Source organism: Rhamphochromis sp. 'chilingali' (assembly GCF_963969265.1).
Source record: "Rhamphochromis sp. 'chilingali' genome assembly, chromosome: 17".
Taxonomy (NCBI): domain Eukaryota; kingdom Metazoa; phylum Chordata; class Actinopteri; order Cichliformes; family Cichlidae; genus Rhamphochromis; species Rhamphochromis sp. 'chilingali'.
In genome coordinates this window covers 5,939,055-5,960,265 of record NC_137944.1, presented here as the reverse complement: position 1 = coordinate 5,960,265, position 21,211 = coordinate 5,939,055, and the positions used below count along the sequence as shown (strand labels likewise).

The 21,211-nt window shown below is 40.4% G+C and overlaps 1 protein-coding gene across 1 annotated transcript; it reads left to right on the top strand.

Moving 5' to 3' along the window:
- The first annotated feature begins 2,215 nt into the window (after window positions 1-2,215).
- On the top strand, window positions 2,216-19,610 carry kpna6 (karyopherin alpha 6 (importin alpha 7)). The gene is made up of 14 exons (XM_080863955.1): window positions 2,216-2,334; window positions 8,629-8,762; window positions 8,892-8,984; window positions 9,175-9,274; window positions 9,391-9,485; window positions 10,107-10,238; window positions 10,330-10,418; window positions 10,532-10,631; window positions 11,443-11,606; window positions 11,698-11,776; window positions 12,000-12,125; window positions 12,962-13,089; window positions 13,525-13,709; window positions 14,483-19,610. Exons 1-14 carry the CDS (start codon window positions 2,331-2,333, stop codon window positions 14,668-14,670), a joined length of 1,617 nt encoding a protein of 538 aa, XP_080720081.1. The 5' UTR covers window positions 2,216-2,330; the 3' UTR covers window positions 14,671-19,610.
- Window positions 19,611-21,211: the final 1,601 nt, after the last annotated feature.

The window sequence follows — 21,211 nt, the reverse complement described above, 5'->3', positions numbered from 1 at the left end:
CTGAATGGATTTTCAACACTATATTATGAAGATATATCTCCTCTTTTCCATTCAGAGCCCACATGCACTGACACACCGCTCTCTCCGCACACTATCCTCCCCACAGCGTTATCTCTCTCAGCCTTTATTACTCTCGCACAAAGCGTTCAGCACCGAGCCTTGCAGATGCTCTCTTCCGCAGGCGGCCCGACCACATTCTCACATTTCAGCAAACTAGCCTTATTATCATATTTGCCATAATTGAATTAAGGAGCAGTTAAATTGGCCGTATTTGCACAATCAAATAAGCACAATCAAAACTAAACTGCTTTTGACGCCTCATAATTGAGTTTTTGCTCTGCCAACATGCTCCTTGATGTTATTAGCCTATTTGTGTGAGACATATTATTTTTGTCTGAGCGGACTAAATGCACAAAGGCATTTTTTTTCTGCGTGTCTCTTGTTGCAGTATCCACCTGCAAAGATCTGAGTCCTGCTTGGTGTTTTATCATGGATAGACTGCCAGGAGCATGATGCAGAACAGAGCAGACATTTTTTTTTTGCCTATGAAACCTCTCCACTGGATAAAGTACAATCCGCTCGCAAATGAAAAGGATTTCTGTCAGCATTCAGCATACAAAGAGGTGAAGATCTGTACACAGAGGTCTTTTAACTGTCACCAAAACAGCCTCAGTAGATGAAATGCAACACAGTACATTCTGCAGCTTCTTTGCAGATACAAACAGGAGAAAAAAAACCCCATTTTAATTAAATCTACACTTAATCAACATCTTATTGTCGTACTCATTGAGCTGTTGCCCACATTCCTAATTTTCCTTGTGCATTTTCTCAATATTGCTGACTCAGTCTGGATAGATAACGACCAATAATGAGGCTTGAAGGACGGGTCCTTCTGTTTGTTCATTTAGATGTCCCCCGCCTCACTTTAATTTAGAACATTTTGAATTTGGATGGGAAAAAAATTGTGTATTGATTACAGTGCTTATTATGTCTCCATTAGGAAGGGATAGTGAGTGGAAGACTCCAGCAAAATGTCACCGTTCCCCATGTACCGCCGTTTAAAATCCTTCAGTTATACGCCTTGCTTTGCTCTCATGATTCCATTACAGAAGCTCTCCTTACGCTGTGGCATTGACTAATGGATAGCCTTTGCTTCTGTGTGAAGTGTAGGCTGCTGTATGATGTGCTTCAGCAGGTCTAGAAATGAGAAAGGTAAAGAACTCATAAAAGAGACCCTGTAAAATCAGACTCGATGAGCCCTGGCTACAGCCCCGCGGACTGGATCTGAGAGCATTTCACTGCTGACTCTGTAGCACAAATTGGTCCTGTGTGTTTGTGTTATTTGATACCAGTTGAGAGCAGCTATCCAGCCGGCAGTTGTTTCATCTCTGCGCCAGCACACCTGCTGAAGGCTGTGAATTCTCAGCCCTTATGGTTCGGCCAAGCGGAGCTCAATCCGGAGCCCGTGGATACACTGAGAAAGCATGGAATCTATGAACAATATTTGATCACAGCTGCTAAGAAATTGTAATCATGGGAAAGTATCTCAGTTGTGCTACAGCTGACTTGACCTCCCCCGCCCTTTCTAATAGGGGAAAAGAGCAAGCCTGGCAGCAGCAATTACTTCTTTATTTGTACAACATTGCCCCCTAAAGTCTTTTTCTGGTGTATCTCCGCAGGCCCCCTCGGGGGCCGTGTCAGGAGGACACTGCATCACAATATAGTGCAGTAATTTACCACCACTTGCTCCCAGCAAATTGACCGTGGATGAACCTCACCTGTATTACTCTGTCACATTCAATTTAGGGAAAACACTGGGGAAGCACGGCGGGTCAAATAGCATTTCAAAACTAGAGAGGGATATGCAGATCCAAGAGAAATTGAGCTACCTGAAACATGCCAGTGGGTATGTAAAATAGATACAGACGTGAGTAACAGCTGGCTGGGAAGGAGGATGCACTGTAACCCTAAATCATGTCCTTCCCTACCAACCACGGTGGTGCTTTAATGACTGGCAAATCTACGAATAAACAGATGGTTCTCTGTTTTGAAAATTTTAAGAATGAAATTAATCCTGTAGTAAATTTTTTTTTAACATTTTGAATATATTTTGGCTATAAGGCATTCGTTAATGAAGGTGCGTGAGTGTGACGTGTTTTGTGGGTCTGGGGCGTCCTCTAGTGGCAGGAAGTCGACGTTATATTTTGACGTTTCCGTCTCCGGCAGACATATTGCTTACCGGAGCAAATTCTGGAAAGCTAGAAGTGGGAAAGGATTTAAAATTGAATCACGTCTTCACAACTTAGCACAATAAACCCGCATAGGACACAATGGGTAAGCTGTTTGGCAAGTTCCTACTATAGGCATGTATTCAAAGTGGTTTTAAGATTCACTTTTGTCGTCGGACTTGACGGTTATGAAATCTTCATTCTGTTACTGTTGTTTAGCCAGTACGCTAACTCGTTAGCTAGGTGGCTAGTCGGCGTTGCTACGTAGTAAGGAAAGATGAGTTGCTATTTTACGTTAAGTCATTTGCTATGTCTCCAAATTATAAGGTCTTTGGACAGTGTTTCCCTTTTTACAGTATATCATGTTAGACACATTAAGGCAATTTTTACCAGAGATAACAGCTAGTGCCGTTTTTAGCCAACTTGAGGAAACTTGGCTAACAGCTAACCACGTTAGCGCCGCGTTGTACTATTTCAGAGAAGACGCACGTATAGCTTAGAGCTTAAGTTAGTATTAGTCATGGCAATATAACGGCGTTATCGAATAAAATACGACTTTAGAGTTGTCAATTTTCTCTATTTGTTTTGTTTTGCAACCGCCTGTAGCTTTACAGTTATCACATTACATAGGCGCTTTAAAGCGCTACTGCTGTTTATTTTATATTATGAACGTTTTCTATCTGTCTGGTCGCTACTGTTTGGCGGATATGGCGACTGTAACTTGGTGAGAGACTTCCAGCGTCGTAAAAAAAGTTTTAAATCAAAGCCTCTGGGGTGACACATTTAATAGTGGTGTTCGAGAGGCAGTGATTTGACTTTTTCCAGTAGCTGGCGCCTTCATTAGCAAGTGAAGCTGCGTAATTTCACCCTTGCTCTTCAAACTCGGTGAATTATATAATAAGGTAAAAAAATATTTATAATAATTTAATTCCTGTGTTCAGTCAGTCGGCAGTGAAGTGGAAATGTGAGCTAACTGATTCCATGCGGCAAGTAGATGACAGACTGCTATCATCACAGCCGACTGTGAGCTCATGAGACAGAGCGCTCATGTGACATGTTTTCCAGACTGTTCTTATACAGTCCTGTGATAAATACACTTTGCAGTGAATGTTACTGGAGTGTTCAAAAAGCTATATCTAAAAGGGGTAAGAAGTACAGTTACTGTGCCTGCGCATATAAACTGTATATTAAAAGGTGAATGTAAGTTCTAGGTATGAAAAGCAAAACTGGTGGGGAAGTTCCTTAAATCCTGTCCGCAAGGCATTCTTTGTCTGTGATCTCAGCAAACACCTTGCTGATGAGCTTATCATTTCATTGAGTTGTTTCAGTGCTTATTGAATTAAACATGTAAATTTTGGGTCCTATTAGAGTTAATCCTGAAAGTGAACGTATTGGAATGACAGGGTGAAGCTGGTGGCTACAGTCTGATTGGAGAAACATTCATCTGTTTAAGCTCTAATTCCCACAAAATGGCAGCTATCAGGCAAAAGAGTTTCTATAGGGTGATCTTGTAGAACGGTCCAAGCAGCAGCTATTAAGCCTGTCACGTGGGGTGTAAGTAAGTAAAGTTTATTTATATAGCACCTTTCGCAGACATGTCACAAAGTGCTTTACAAGGTAAAAACACAATAGTAATAAATACCCTGGTCTAATTAAAAGCTCTTTGATATAAAAATGTCTTTAGCTGCTTTTTGAAGGTCTCCACCGAGTCCAAACACCGTAGAAATAGGGGAAGTGCATTCCACAGTCTGGGTGCAACAGCTTGGAAAGATCGGTCTCCTCGAGTTTTAAAACGAGTATGGGGGACCACTAAAAGGTTTTGGTTTGATGACCTGAGGTTATGAGTGGAGGCATGTGTATGAATCAAATTGGCAAGGTGGTGTGTGTGTGTGGTGGGGGGTCCATGTAATGCTCTAAAAGTTAAAACTAGACTTTTAAAATGGAACCTAAATCTGATTGGTAGCCAGTGCAGCGACTTTAACACAGGGGTCACATGAGCTCCCTTGTTCGAGCCGGTTAGTAGCCTTGCTGCAGAGTTTTGAACAACCTGTAGTAGGGCTGCCACTAGGGCTGGGCTATATCATACCGTTCATGGCAATACCAGTGTAATTTTGGGCAACGATAGGAAAATGAAATATCGCGATAGAATATGGGTAAAACGCGCATGCGCAGTGCCTTTGTTTGCATACGCACATGGCGGCGATGCAGAATGAGAAGGGTGAAAGCGAATCGTTAAATGAAACGGATGAACCAGAATTGGTTTGTAAAAATGCTGCAACTTCAGTGGTGTGGAACTGGTTTGGCTTTCGTCCGTCAGATACACAACAAAGCACTATTTTTGGTAGAGCATGCTAGCGGGCCGTCGTTATTACCGTGTTCTTTGGAAAATACGGCACACTTAATATCAATCCTTTGATTTTTCTGAAAATCGACAGTGCCCCTTATAATCCCATGTGCCTTATGAATGAATTCTGGTTGTGTTTACTGACCTCGAAACAATTTTATGTACACGGCGCTCGACAATCTGTCAAATGTTTTAGTACGACTTTGCTAAGCTACGAAGCCGCACCGCTTGATGGATTGTCGGAGCATTACAGCTGTCGTAGTCAGGAGCCTCGCGGAGTGATACGTACTGTGCTTCAACATAATATTACCGTATTGTGTGTGTAACACCTCTTTTTAAGTTTTGTAGATATTATACATGGTTATGCTGAGGATATGTCGGCCAGTTTCCACTGGAAATGCCTTTTGGTTAAATTGTCAGCAAGGAATTTGCACTGTTACGTTTTTATATAACTTTAATGCACATAAAAAAAACAGCTGCTTGTTTAAGTGAAAATATATTGATGGGTTTTTTGCACTAATAAAGTTGTGGAGTTGTAAAGTATTTTGACTAGTGTCAATTATATCGTCAGTTATATTGTTATCGCAAATTTTCAAATGTATATCGTGATAAATATTTTTGGTCATATCACCCTGCTCTAGCTGCCACAAAGGATTATTTTGATAGTCGACTAGTCACCGATTATTTTTGCAATTAGTCGACTAATCAGATCATGCATTCATTGGACGTAAAACGTACAGCTTATTGCACCAGCATGCATCTGCTCTTATATATCTATCATTAGCTTACAGCTTTAAGTGTTTAAGGTATGTGCTAACTAAAAATAAAGACAAGATGATAGTTTATTAAATTTTAATGAAACTTGCTGATTGTTTCGGTGGAGTTTAATAAACTCAGACATTTGCTCCTTGCTATCTAAAATATAACAGGACACTGGAGTATATTCTCGAGCATCTCACACTTCTGATAATCAGTTGTCTGCTTGACGTTTGTTCAGCTGTGTAAAAACTATAACTTTAATCTCAGCCAAACCGATTTACTCAGGAACAAATAAAATACTGCAAAAAGCTGAACAATAACATTTTTAAGTTATCTAAGTGACTTATTTATCATGTTTAACCTGAGTAGCAAAAGCCGGCGGTGGGTTTGAAAATGATTTCCCCACCGGCTCTAGTGAGCCTTGAACCCCGGCTAGCTATCGAGCTGGTGAGTAACAGATGTCTCCGAAAATGTAGGAGCGCTTTTGAAAATATGTGGTGTCTTGATAAACTGAGCAGATATTTGAAGTTTACACAGTTACATTCTCGCCTGAAAATATGTTAAACATTTATTTTGTGACCCAGAAAGAATAATAAGAGTAATATTAAAACTAACTAGCTGCCACCATTGTTGGAAACTGAGCAGGGACACGCTATGAATTCTGGGATAGGTTGGGCCACGAAGTATACACCCGATCCATCCTTCAAATCTGGGGAAATGAAGGGCGCATTTGTCGGAGTCTTCAAATTTGGACAGTCTTCGTTGTGTTGCTGTAACATAATCGGCCTACAAATGCGGGCACAGGAGAATGTGGTTCCTAAATTTGGACACTGCTTCTTCTTCGGAGTTTAACGGCACCTGGCATCCTCGTACATGCAGTGCTGCCATCTTCTGTTTCAGTTCGTTATTACACTCTTAAATCCTACTACTTATTCCTGCGTCTTTTGGGATCTTACAAAGCTTCAAACGACGCGTCGACTATTAAATTAGTCGTTAACGATTTTTATAGTCGACATAATCGTGACTAGTCGACTAATCGTGGCAGCCCTAACCTGTAGACGAGCTAGCCCTTTCTTGTTTAGACAAGTAAACAGGCTGTTACAGTAGTCGAGTCTTGTAGAGACAAAAGCATGTATTATCATCTCGAGTTCACTTGTTGACACGGTGGATCTAAGTTTTGAAATGTTCCTCAAGTGAAAAAAAGCAGGTTCTTACTATTTGATTTAAATGTCCCTCCAAAGAAAAAGCTTCATCAAAAATAACACCCAGGTTTCTAAGGTTATGTTTCTGTGAGGAACCTAAGTCACCCAGTCGCTGTTAAATATCAGATATTGCACTGTCTGGTGCAATAATCAAAGTTTCTGTTTTGGCTGGGTTTAGCTATAAGCAGTTATTGTTCAACCATTGTTTAATGTTGGTTAAACAGTCAATCAGATCGGAGAGCTTATGAGCTTTAGCAGGCTTAAATGAGCAATATTGTCAGCAAAAAGATGAGATACTTCAGGAAACTGCTGTGTTATCTGGCTAAAAGGAAGAATGTATATTAAAAACAGAATAGGTCTTAGTACAGAGCCCTGAGGAGCTCCACACAACAACTCTGTAGATTCCAACATGATCTGGTTTGCAAACACACTAGATATTGGAAGTTTAAGAAGTTTTAGATCCTTCCATAGGTTCACCTACAGAAGCCTTACTCTGACTTTTACTTCTTCTAGATCAGGCGTCTGCAACCTTCAACATCAAAAGAGCCTTTTTAGCTCCTACCAAATAACAGGAGAAAAAAGAGCAGCACATGTGGGTGATGAGGGGGGCAGACAGACAGGTGATGGTTGTAATTGGGAGATGACAAATTAATATATATAGTATATTTATTAATAGTGTTACGGTTACCCCTAATTTTAACCCCTGACTCACGAACCACAGGTGGGTTGCTGACCTCTGCTATAGCTGCGTCTCTCACACCAAAGGCTCACTTTGCGACATCTTCGTTCGAGCTGAACTAAACTGCGTTTGACTTCTGGCACTGTTGTGCCACAGTTAATCTAAACAAACACATTGCAGAAATGAGTGCATCCAGCTGCAACCTGTTCATGTGTGCCATCCATCCCTGTGGCTTTGCCATCTGCACACACGTGCTGAAGCATTTCAGGGGTTTGTGCTAATCCCCTGAAACCATAACATGACCTCAATTTCCGACATTTGTTCTGATATTTAACCTCAGAACCTCCCCACTGTTACAGTGGAGGGCTTTTGGCACACAAGGTTGGCATCGTTCTGTGGTGTCGACAGGTTTCGGTGCTGTCCCCCACCTCTCTTTCACTCCCCAATAGGCTCACATGTGACTCTGGGGTTTGCCTGGTGTCCCGTTCTGGTGGCATGACTGCACAAATGCTGAGAATGGGCAGTTTGGCCTGTGTGGGCACCAATTTACGCTAACTCTGCGATTTAACTGAATAAATAGGTTTGTTCTGGGCTGGCTGACTGGTACATGAATAGGTTGGCTGTGTGGGGGGTTTTGCGTCCGTGCATGTGTATTTTTAGGCTGTGTTGTCCGGTTTTCATGAGCTTGTTTATGCAAGGTCTTTTTATATTGAGGCATGTGTGACAGCTGTTTCATCATCATCATAGCTTATTATTAGTAGGAATGAACGGATCCATACCTTCCAGTTCAGATGCTATGTCAATACACTGCCTTCAGGTATCTGATGATACAAAGTACTGATCCAAGCCAGTAGAATTTATAAGCCATCTAAAGACCTGTGAAATCAGTCTGTGTAAGGCAACATCAGGTTTGGCCCAACTTTGTAAAATAAAATTAAATATTTTCAAGAATGCAATTTATGTCTATTGAAATGGTACTTATGAATAAAATAATACAATTTTAACATCTGACATTTAACATCTCATTTCACCTCAGTGTGAGATTCTTTACTGCATGCTGTGATCATGAATGGTCACCTGGCGCCTTCTTTTCCTGCTCTTAGCGTCATAGACGTTCTCACACACACACAGAGGTCTCATGTGGAGCAGAGCTGGTGTTAGACAGGTGAAATGAAATAATAGTAGTCGTGTTGCTTTTTAAGGGCAATAAAAGGTTCCCAACAAGTGATACACCGAATGTGACAAGAGTCAGTGAGAAGGGAAAGCGTTCAGCTTTCTTGTTTCTGGTTAAACTAAAACATGTTGTAGACATATAACTAAAAGTTGTTGGTTTCTCAGGGATGGGAAAAAAAGAAAAAGCCTCTAAGTGCAAACGTTGGTTTTTGATTTAATCATGATGTGTCTTTGACCAACCAGAGCCGTCAGCCAGTCCGGCCAAGGATAACTACAGGATGAACCGATACAAGAACAAAGCACTCAATGCAGATGAGATGAGGCGCAGGAGAGAGGAGGAGGGCATCCAGCTCAGGAAACAGAAACGAGAACAACAGGTATGAGACCAAATGTGACAAACTCCCAGTTCATCAGGTTGTTTGTCTCCTGGATGAGATTATGTCACTGTGTAGTCTGTGTTCAGCATGTGAGTGTTTAGGTCTCTTAACAGCTTTTTATAATCCCAGCTTTTCAAACGGAGGAATGTGGACATTCTCAATGAAGAAGAGGTCATGTTAGAGAGCCCACTGGTGGACTCTTACCTCAGCTCTCCAGTAACTGTGAGTAAATGATCATTATTTTTTTAACAAGTCTTGCATAGACAAAAAGATGATCACAGACTAGATGCATTTTTACATCACGTTTGTGTAAAGCAGTTTTTAGCCTGTTGTCCAGCTTGTGGATTGTAAACAAGGGAATCTGTGGTGAGTGGGTGAAGTGTTTAAAGTGCTTGTACATGGCCTCTTGCAGGAAGGAGTTATTACCAGGGACATGGTAGAGATGCTTTTCTCAGAGGACCCAGAGCTTCAGCTTGCTACAACACAGAAGTTCAGAAAATTACTTTCCAAAGGTACCCAGTCATTGTAGTGTACTGAGAGTACTTCTACATAAGAGTGAAACCATTCGTGCTGTTCCCCATAGACCACAAAAAAGCCTACATATAGTTTTGCCTCTTTGTTATTCCAGAGCCTAACCCACCAATTGATGAAGTTATAAACACTCTTGGAGTAGTGGAGAGGTTTGTGGAGTTCCTAAAGAAGAGCAGCAACTGCACACTACAGGTCAGTTATTTATTTATTTGTTAAATATACAGTGTTAAACCTCCAGAACACGCAGAGACTTCTGAATTGAGTGCAAAAAATGTGATTTTTACCATGTCTTTGGTAGCAACCATGCTACTTTGCTTTTTAGGATGCCTTTAACAGAAAATAGTGCTTGTTATGCTTGACCTTACTGCAGAGGTAGCCATTGCAGTGTTCTCCTAAATGATAGGTGTCACCACTCAGACAATATCGCCTCATCAGTGCTGATATAGGAGGAGAAGAAGTCAAAACTTCCTTAGTCTTATCTTTTCAAACTGTGGAAATATTTCCCTCTGTATAATCTGTGAGTCTCTATCATTGGAATGACTGTAAAAACAGACACAATTGTATGCTCATGTCTTCAACCCAGCTGCAGCAGTACAACGTACCCGGTTCAAAATTTTCAAACAATATCAAGAGCAGTTCATCAGTCCTACATGACACTGTGTTAGATTATGTTGATGCAGCCAGCCAGCTGTAAGAAAGTAGAAACTTGAAAAGTGTTTTGAATTGCCATCATTCTTGCACATAGTAAGTGCTGTTATCTACAGTTCATGAGTCTCACTATGCTTGTTTCTCTGCTTTGTCGTGTTGCTGCAGTTTGAAGCCGCCTGGGCGCTGACCAACATTGCGTCAGGAACATCCTTGCAGACAAAGACGGTGATTGAGGCTGGAGCAGTGCCCATCTTCATAGAACTGCTGAACTCTGATTTTGAGGATGTTCAAGAACAAGTAATGCACCGGTTCATAGATTGTTCACTGTAATAAATATCTTTCCATACTCTGCGATACCCAAGATTTTTATGTCTCACTGTTTCTTCAGGCTGTGTGGGCCCTCGGTAATATTGCAGGGGACAGTGCAGTGTGCAGGGACTATGTGCTGAACTGCAACATCCTTCCACCACTATTAATGTAAGTTCTTTTATTTCTGCTTTTGAGTCAAACCTTCCTACAGCTTTTCTCCCTGCGACAAATTTCTAATATGACTTCCTGTAATGGGCTTTTGATTTTCTTTGGTATTTCAGGCTTCTGACAAAGTCCACTAGACTGACTATGACTAGGAATGCAGTATGGGCTCTGTCTAATCTGTGCAGAGGAAAAAACCCACCACCTGCTTTTGACAAGGTACCACTCATCGAGTCAACACAAAGGATGCTTTAGGGTCAAAGTTCTAGGAACCCCTCTGAGTGCCTATAGGGGTTTTCCCAGGAGACTCTCGTGGCCTTAGGGTCATTCATGTCAATATAGTTTCAATTAGCTGCTTTTTCTATGCAGACAAAGCTGAACATTCAAGTACGGATAAAGGCTCTTTGTTATATCAGCCGATCACTCTGTACTATTACGAGTTTTCTGGCTAAACCATAAAAAAACGTATCTACAAGAAGTTAATTTAATACCAGTGAAATGTATATCAGATTAAATCGAATGTTGAGTGGGAAGAGAATTTTCCATTATGCATTGTCTTCCTATGGTCACTATATGAAAGATGCATTTAACTTCTAATAAGTTCAAAAGTTTCAGAGATTTGGACTTCAGAAAAGCAACATTTCTGTTGAATATGACAGGAAGTTGCTGCTAATATTTACTTGTGATAAAAGTTAAACACATTCTAAAGTAAACAGAAGTCTGTAAAAGCCAGCCTGTGTGAGGAACACATGGCTGTGTCCCACAACCAGTCAGGTTGCCTGTATTTACCAATTCAGATCAACACTAGATGCTGGATTGTCCCAGGTCACAGCTGCAGGATGTGAATGGTTTTGCTCTTGAATCCTTCTACAATAACATTTCTCAGGTGGCACCATTGGTTTCTGCAGCTCTGTGTACTAGCTGACATTTTGTGGGAAAATTTTGACATGTTGTCTCTCGGTGATTTATGTTTGATGCTGAATTCACATTGTTTGTCATGATACATATGCATTATGTTTGTGTTGTCTAGGTGTCACCCTGCCTGCCAGTGTTGTCCAGGCTATTATTTAGCAGTGACCCAGACTTGCTGGCAGATGCCTGCTGGGCTCTGTCCTACCTCTCAGATGGCCCCAATGATAAGATCCAAGCCGTCATTGACTCTGGTGTCTGCAGGCGCCTTGTAGAACTACTCATGTAAGATCAGGCTTTACTGTGCGTCATTTCTGAACCTGTAAATTTGACCTGTACATTTATTAAAATATTTCCCAACCCCATCTTTCTGCAGGCACACTGACTATAAGGTGGCTTCACCCGCCTTGAGAGCTGTAGGAAACATTGTCACAGGAGATGATATCCAAACACAGGTGAGACTATAATAGACTGAAGTTGGTTTGATGACTCCAAAGCTTGTTGCATGTTGAAGAGGCGTTTGTGTCATCTTAATATTTCTCTCAGCTTACCAAATGTTTCAAATGCTATTTGCTTTGTTAATAATTGCTGCTACAGCTGCAAAGTGATGCAGTTCAAAGATCTGAGGTATGTTATAAAGAGCGTGTGAAGTTTTACCCTCTGCTTTGCTGTTTTTAGGTGGTGTTGAACTGCTCAGCCCTGCCCTGTCTGCTTCACCTCCTCAGCAGTGCTAAAGAGTCCATTCGCAAAGAGGCATGCTGGACCATCTCAAACATTACAGCAGGAAACAGAGCACAAATACAGGTATCACACCCTGAGTTCATTTCTCAGTTTACCTGAGGAAAACCTCTGTGGAAGCACTTTAGTGTTTGCCAAACTATCTGTGAAGTTTGTATTTTGAAACTTTTTATTTTTTTTTAGACACAAACTACAACTATTAATCCAAATTAAACAAATTAAACAACCTGCAAGAGTCAAAACTGAAACTGATTTTTAAAAAGCACTTGTTTACTGTCAGTAGTTCAGCTAATATTAGTCTACTTAAATCATATAAGTTGGTGTTGTTAGACTCAGACACTGTGATCATGACTGTCACATTATTCTGGTGCAAATTTAGTTCTCCTGCTGCTTGAATGTTGTAGGATTTAATTGTCAGCATTACACAGTGTTGATTAATTTTATGTAATCACAGCTGTAATACAGTGTCAACTGTGTTTTATATATTTAGTGGTTTCTTCTTTTGTGTGGGGCCAGAAAACAAGTGTCTTGTGTGTCACAGCTTTTCAGCTCCGTTTTAATCTGTGTGTTTGGCTGCACTGGGTGGCTGTTTAGTGGAGATGCTGTGCCTTATTTGTAATTCAAACGTATTTTAACTAAACTTGTACTGACTGCAACCTTAGCCAGTAACTGTATTCAAGGTGCAAAGATTGGATTAAATTTAAGAATTATTTTTATGTTGGTCAGTTTCTGTATTTTGGTCATATTGTAACATTCATATTAAAGATTCCTAAAACTCTAACGCCCTGTCAAATAACATTCGTTTTTGTTAGTTTTATCTAGTGTATCAAGTTGATGATTTCAAATCAGTTTTGAATGTCTTTTGCATTTCTCCTGTACTGATCTCTCATCCTCCTCCACAGACGGTAATCGATGCAAACATCTTTCCAGTACTGATTGACATTCTGCAGAAAGCTGAATTCAGGACCAGGAAAGAGGCAGCCTGGGCCATCACCAATGCCACGTCTGGAGGAACACCAGAGCAGATCAGGTTAGCTTCGCAAGATTCATTTAGTTGACAGTCCCTCCATTGTCATTTAATCACATCAGCAGATCAGATGAGTAGCTTAAGTCAATTGCTGGTTTTAATGATAAGACTTTTAGAGATGATTTAAAGTAGGATTTCAGTAGTACTGTATTGATTCAAAACGCATTCTGCAGCAAAATGTTTTCTCAAGGAACAAAAAAGGTTTCAGCTGGTTGAGTCTAATGGAGTTTTCTGTTTGAGGAGAAAATCAATTAACAGCTTGTTAGAAATGAAAATCCCCATGCAGAATTTGGGTGATTGGAAAAATAAGGAGGTATAATTGCATGAAAGTGAGGCGATAATGTGAAAGAGCTGTGAAGAATAACTCGGACTAAATTGTAAAGTAAATAAATGAATCACCTGCATTCATCTGCCTTATCCATGTCTGTTTGCATAAAGATATCTGGTGAACCTGGGCTGTATTAAGCCCCTGTGTGACCTGCTCACTGTGATGGACTCAAAGATTGTTCAGGTTGCTCTTAATGGACTAGAAAACATCTTGAGACTGGGCGAACAGGAAGCCAAACAGGAGAACAACGGCACCGGAGTTAATCCTTACTGCAGCCTCATCGAAGAAGCCTATGGTATGCTGCAGGAAATGCACACAAACATGCATGCTGAAAAAACATTTGATTTGGATTTGATGCAGTTTACATATAATACAGCATTATTGGAACCCTTTCAGTGTCACAGACAGAGATGATCAGTGCTGATAGGCTCGTAGCTTTATCACTTTGGCAGACACTGAGGCCATATTTCCCTAAATGAACCTCATAGGCATAAAAGACATAAAGGCATAAAACTAATGATTGAGGCCATAAAGTTAACAGGAAAGTTTCTTGAGGTCACAAAGTACGAAAGCTACCAGTCTTTTTGACGCCATACTAGTTGCCCTCTGCTGGCCATTTGAAAGAATGCATGTTTAAGGCCTGGATTAGCTGCAGCCACGGACGCTACATCTGTCTTCTGTATATGATCTGTAGCTGGTAGTAGTACTCATTCTTTTGTTCTGGAGATCGCCTGTGAGCTGGAGGGCAACAAACCACACAACCTGAAATTGGTTCACATGCAAGACCGAGTACTGATTACTGTGGTGAGCTGCAGTCCAGCCCAGAGTTTGATTTTTACCACAGGATTAGACTCTCTGGAGAGGCAGCTACTTAAATTCCTCCATTAGGGCAAATAAAATGTCAAGCTTCTGCTTTTTTCTAAGGCTGCCATACATACTACACCACCAGAGGCAGAACGTAGGACAGCTGAATTTAAAAAAATCAGTTTGGGTTTTTTTGTTTGTTTGTTTGTTTGTTTGTTTTTTAGTTTAACAGCCATTCTGATATTCCATTCCTTGTTTCTCCAGGTCTTGACAAAATAGAGTTCCTCCAGAGTCACGACAACCAGGAGATCTACCAGAAGGCCTTTGACCTAATTGAGCACTACTTTGGTGTGGAGGACGAGGACAGCAGTCTTGCCCCTCAGGTGGACCAGGCCAACCAGCAGTTTCTCTTCCCTCAGCAGGAGGCCCCCATGGAAGGTTTTCAGCTATAAGTCAGCCACCCTTTCCTCTTCATACCTCCTCTCATAGATGGCTCCTTTTTACCACCGTGCCATCCTCCCTGAACCTCCACTAAATCACCATGAGGCCACGCCCCCTACCCTTTGGAGGAATGCTAAAATTGTTCCGCTCTCCAGCCTGAAAATGCCTCGCCCCCTTTCATCGTTTCCAACCAGTGTACTGACCTCCTGCAGGGCAGACTCTCATGTTTCCTGGCTGAGGGGAGGGTGCCACACAAACTCCCATTACAGCTAGAAGAGGAAGTAATCACCAGTAATCATCAAAACGCACACCCAGACATCTTCCTGTCATTTGACAGCGCTTAGATTCTCTCATTGGCAGCAGTAGTGATTTGTTAGTGTCTTTAATATACACTTTCATTTCTTTTCCAAACGGAAATCTTTTGTTTTCAGGATTATCCATACAGAGCGTGCAAACTGGGGTGCATGAGCAGAATCTGCCCAACTCTTCGTGTCACTATGACTCAGTGCAATTCAAAAAATACTTAACATGATCCCCTTTTTTTTTTTTTTTTTTTTTTTTCCTCCTCACCCTTTATCTGCCCCCGCCCCTTTTTATTTTTAAATTATTTAATTTTTTTGTTTTATTTTTAGTGCTTGTGATATTTTCTTTTGCTTTGCCTGCTCCCAGTCAGTAGGCTTAGGCCTGCTCTCTGCATATCTACTCAAGGTGAGAAGAAAAAATAGTCTTTATGGGGTTTAGAGCCACAGATGTCAACCCCAAAGTTTGTCGCCCTGAGTTGGATGCCCAAGCTAGGAAGCATGATTTGTTTTGGGGGGTTTTTTGTTTGTTTTTTTAAGCGGGTGGCAAGAAGGGTGAAACTTTATCAAACAGAAGGGCTGTGAATGTTTTTTTTTGTTTTGTTTTGTTTTCGAAAAGGTTATGTTAAAACGTCTAGAAAAAATATCCAGGTTTTGAGGGTTAAATAGTTAGAGACCCAATGTTCGTAGTGTGCCGTGTTATTAATAACATTTGAATTATGAAGTGATCTAACTATTAAAAAAGGCATAGTTGGGGATTTAGGAGGAGAAGAGCTGTTGGCAGCAAAAGCAGCAAGAATTAAGAGCCTGGGGACGATGTCTTGAAACCCATTGTTAACTGGTTGCTGCTGGCCTGCAAGCCCCCTCCACTTCCCCTGGTGTATGTGGTAGGGTTTTTGCATGGTGTTATATTACCCTGCCTACAGCCCTGAGCATCCCTGGCCAAACACTACGAGGAGTCGTTGCTTCTTTGTAAACAGCATTTGGAGTCGAAAGCAGGAACCGGGCCGGATTCGGTGATGTTAACAGTGATTGTGTATTGACGGTGGTGGTGTCGTGTATAGTGGTAGAGTTTATCTATAATATATGGCATTCTATATCACTATATATTTTTGAGGAATGGCAGTGACATAATGATTTTGCATGGGTTCATTGTAATATGTGTCGATGTAAATTGCCTGTTCTCTGCCTGGCAGGGACGGTCTGCACCGCTTCCTCGTGTGTCTAACGACAAATGGTGTTTAGCCGGGGATGGAGCTCAGAGAAATAACAAGCCTAACTGCAACAGAAATTCAAGTATAAGTGTATATTTGAATTTTGGTGTATTTTCATTATATAAATATATATATATAAATATATTTGCGCACACTTCATGCACACTTGCATACACCAGCAGACACACTGTACACACACCTCACACAGATGAGTGGCTAGTAGTAACTAAAAAGGTTTCCATAATCTTTGGATTTAAAAAGAACTAAATTTAAAAGGGTTTGTTTTGAATTCTCCTCAATGTGAACATATTGGATGTTTTTTGTTTTTTACTTATTATTTTATATTTAAAAAAATCCTGCTTTCTGGAGCAGATGGATTATTTCCCAAAATCCTAAGGATTGCTTTGAAACTGTTTTAGTTGTTTCTAGCCTCGTGACTTTTGATGGTTAAAGTGAGTCCTGTAAACTCTGACCTGAGGGCAGTTTGACCTCTAACAGAAGCTGTTCTCAGGTCAGCGCTCAGGTTTTGTGGATGGAGCTGAACTGTGGTTGTGTGATGTTCGACTTACGGGGGCACTCTGTGAGGGAGGGATCGATTGACTCAGTGACTAGGTCCTAATCAGAGTCTGGGAGCCCTCTGTTCTGTGGATTACTGAAGCATCTCCAACTTAAGACCATGAACCTCTACATTAAGTCTTTATCACCGAGATTAGGAATGGATCAGTCTGCTTAATAGCAAATATTTTTTGACAAAGGCAGTTCTTTCTTATTTGGTAAAAAACACTAAATTCACAGGCATATTTTTCCATTTTGACGTGCGTGTTAATCTTCTGTCTCAGTGGATGACACCGTCATGGGAGACTTCTATTGGTTCATAGCTTGGGATGGGGTGTTAGGCACTGTTGGGTGTTGTGAAGTGCAGTGAGAGTTAAAACCTGTCCTCCTATGAGACAGACATTTGCAGTCGGTCATTACTTTTAGGGGAATTAATCCTTGTTGGAAAATTTTTGTTGCAGGCTGACGAGCTGTAATCGACTCCACCTGCACTGTTATCTTTCTTGCTACTGTGCTACATTTTGTACTCCAGACCTTCACCCTCACGCACGACTACAGACTGAACTCTGGTAACAGAGAAAATCATGAGAGAGTTTTTCAAGGCAAAAAATGCCACACACACAAAAAATTCTTCATGACTTATCATGATTGGATTCTGAACAAATAAAATCTGTTGTTGTGATGCACAACCTTTCACCAGACCAGCACATTTTAACTGGGTGTTGCTGCAGAGGTAGATCGGCGATTTCACGTTCAGGATTGTTCCACTCTTACTTCCAGCGTAGATCAGCAGTAGAGCACGTGATGGTGACAAGATTTTTGTGTTTTCACGTTGGGTTTGCGATGTTGTCCACTGAACGCGTGTCCTCCCAGTAGATGTAAAAGGCTGAATCAAGAGTTATATGAGGATCAAGAACTTGCCTCTACACTCCTCATGTGTAGGGGCAGCATTTATGACTGAAGTCTCTGATTTGATGGCCAAGTCTGTGCTTGGCCAACAGATGATAACAGAATTTGCAGTTTTTAAAAATATTCATAAATAAATCAGTGAATCAACCAGGGGGGGAATAAAGTGTAAAATAAAAATGCACTCCTATTCACAAAAGTGCCAATCCGACCAACAAAGACTTGAGGTTCTTATGTATCTGTCTTTGACTTAAAGATTTGTTTTTCTTTATATCTTTTATTTACTTGAATGTTGCACACGTTTTTTTTGTGCAAAAACATTGCTGCTCTATTTTTCTTATCTTTAAAGTTACACGATTTGCCATGGTTTCTGTGGATAAGTGGCATTCTTTACTGTGGGCGCCTATAAAAAGGGAGGGGGAAAAAGGAATTTAATTAAAGAAAGCCAATTGTCCTGTGTCGGGCGGGGGGGCGTAAAGGACTCAACAAACGAATCAAACTGGTCTTTTCCAGCTGCTGTCCATTGGTGTGATGGTCCCCTCTGTAACAGTCTTCTAATAGTTTTCACTGTGCATAGATGAGCAGTGGGTTCATGTTCATGATGTCACGACCTGCAGCCAACCCTCTGCAAAAAAACAACAAAAAAAAAAAACGTCTGCACTGATACAAACTTTGTAATGATGTGGCACATAATGCAAATAATGGAAACCTAAGCAGCTGTCAGGGCAGACAGATGCAGGTACTGACCTAACTGTCCACGTTAGTTTACCAAAGTTTTGTCCTCTTGAAGGCTGAAAAATTTCCTTGATGGTTAGTTTGTATGACTTTTATGTGATTGGCTTGTGTCGACCCGGTCAGAATGACTGACAGATCCCTTCAGGCTGTTTAAACCTTGCTTCTCTTCATTAGAAGCCGCACTAGATGGCACGCTCACTCCTGAGTTTTCTTTTCTCTTAAATTCAGGCGCTGTTTAAGGAGTTGGAAAAATGTGCAGATGAATCCAGAAGACTGCAATAAAACATTGTCCAAAAGAAAGAAATAAAATCAGCCACACCCCGAGAGGCAAAGGCCCACCTACAGGAAGAGCAGCTCTCACAGGTGACACTCCTTCCACTGGGTGGAGCGAACACAGGCTACTACTTGACATTTTTCTAAGATAAAAACAAAAGAAGTTTAAATAAATCTGGGATTCAGAAATAGTACAATGATTTACATTAAAAGTATTATAATTTAAACTATATGTATGTTCTGATACATTGACAGGGATTCAGATGTAATTCTAATCACTTCTAAGAAGTGGAGAAAAAGCCTCATTAGAACATGTCACACGAAAAAAAACAAAAAAAAAATAGGTGGTGAGGATGCAAGCTTCTCTTTTTTGTTTTTGCTTTTCTTGATCTTTTTCCTGATCAGGATATTCTGGGCTATATTTTTGGATAAATGTGTTTAAAGTTTCTCGTCAGGCTGCATGATCAGGAATCTTGTAATCTATCGGGGATTGAACAGAAATCACTAAAAATCACAAATCCGACGTGTCTTCCGTCCTAGGAGCTATTGGTGTCTTTATCCAAATCTAAAGTAACGTCTACGCAACAAATGTTTACAATGCTACGTGTTTGTAAAAATACTTTTCATATGCCATCACTGACCAGTCGTGACGTATCTTCTGCTCTGGTCCTCTCATTTCTTTTACACGTATTTATTTTCTCTATTCTTGTTTATGGTTTTTCATTTGCTCCAAACGACCCATCTTTAAACTGTGACTCGACTTGACTTTTACCGACGGTATGAATGAGCGATGAAAAACTAGTACACTTCAAAACTGAACATGACACACAAACATGAACATGAAGAAAAAGATGCATACAGGAAACGGCAACAATATAAGTGTAAAGAAAGCATATTGAGATTTAAGAAAAAAACTGTTCAGTGGAAATATTGTGCAAATCAAATAAAGTTATGTTGCAACCCCTTTAATGAGTTTTTCTTCCTCAATGTTCTTTCATGTTGGGGTGTTGATGGTGATATTTAATGTGAAAGAAGACAACAAACAGTACTGTTTAAAAGTCTTGAGCCAACATCATTTGTTTAGATTTATAACGATTTATTGAAATGTGGAAACATTAATGTAAATATGTTGTAGAAGGCAAAAACAGTTGGTATAATTCTTACAAGCCTGATATTCAGTATTTGGTATGACCAGTTTTATTAAACACAGTCTGAACTCTCGTAGGCAAACTTTCTTTTAATGTCTCTAAGGAAATTTTTTTTTTTTTTTAAGTTCTCCAGACTTACTGATGGACATTCAAAGCTATTGTTCTATTACCTGTAAAGCTGATCGCACAATGACAGGCCAGTCATGACTGTTCGTGTTCAAAGTGTTTTGACTCTTTTCCTCTCTGCTATGCTCGTATGCCTTTACTGCATTGGTGGTGTGTTTGGCATTATTCTCATGCTGAGAAATAAAGCTGTTGCCAGTCAGACACTTTCCAGATGGAGACTGCACGGTGGATAAATCATATTTTCGGCATTTAGAATTTCACTAGTTTTTCCTCCTCAACCATGTTTTATAAATGGCTGTAGGCACTTACTGTTGTGCTCTCTTAATATGACATAAATTAAAATTTGGATTAATCGCACCAGCACACCTGTTGCCACTGACTTTACAGTCTAGTTCTTGTGTAATTTGGCATATCTCAGCCTCCTTAAGACTGGCCTTTTGGAAGCCATCCAGCAGATGGATTCCTCCGATCCTGTGTAAGGTATACATGACTTTCAGACACTCTTCACTTATTGTAGGTGGTTTTTTTTAGGCCTTAAGATGCTACAACCCATGGGTTGACAGTTTATCAAATACTAAATATTTTAAGTCTTCAGGAAAGACTCACTCCGAGGCTGTTCTTTATTAACATTTGGTCCATTTTCATCATCCCTTTCCTGCCGTTACATTTGTCTGCCCATCAGGGACTCTCAACCATTAAATGTGCTGTTTATATTGCTCTGTTAACCATGGCAGTGGGACTAGAGCTCTGTAGTAGCCACCAGGTAGTCCAGCTTTCATGCAAACATTGCAGCTGTTTAGTTTTTCATCTAAAGTGAAAGCAGAGCTGTATGTTTTAGGTTTTTAGAAATCCTAAAGTCAGAGCATGGTACAACATCTTTAGATGGAAAGTAGCGAGCTAACTTCAAACTCTGTTGAACTCGGTTTGGACACAAAAGTGGCTAACAAGATCATATACTAAGGATCCAAATATGAATTTTTATTTATAGATATATATATATGTGTGTATATGTGTATGTGTATATATGAATATGTATATATGTGTATATATGTGAATATGTGTATATATGTGAATATGTATGAGAGAGAGAGATCTCTAGATAGATCTCTAGATATGCGCATGCAGTCTTTTTATTTGAATAAAAAAATATTTGGAATCCTGTAGATCCCAACAACTCATGAAGTAGGAATTTCAGGAAGAAGCTACTGTATCAACGCCACACATGCTGATGGAGGAAGGAGAAAAGAGAATGAAAATGAACAAGATTGATAGGGCAGTGTAACAGAAAGCAGCAGA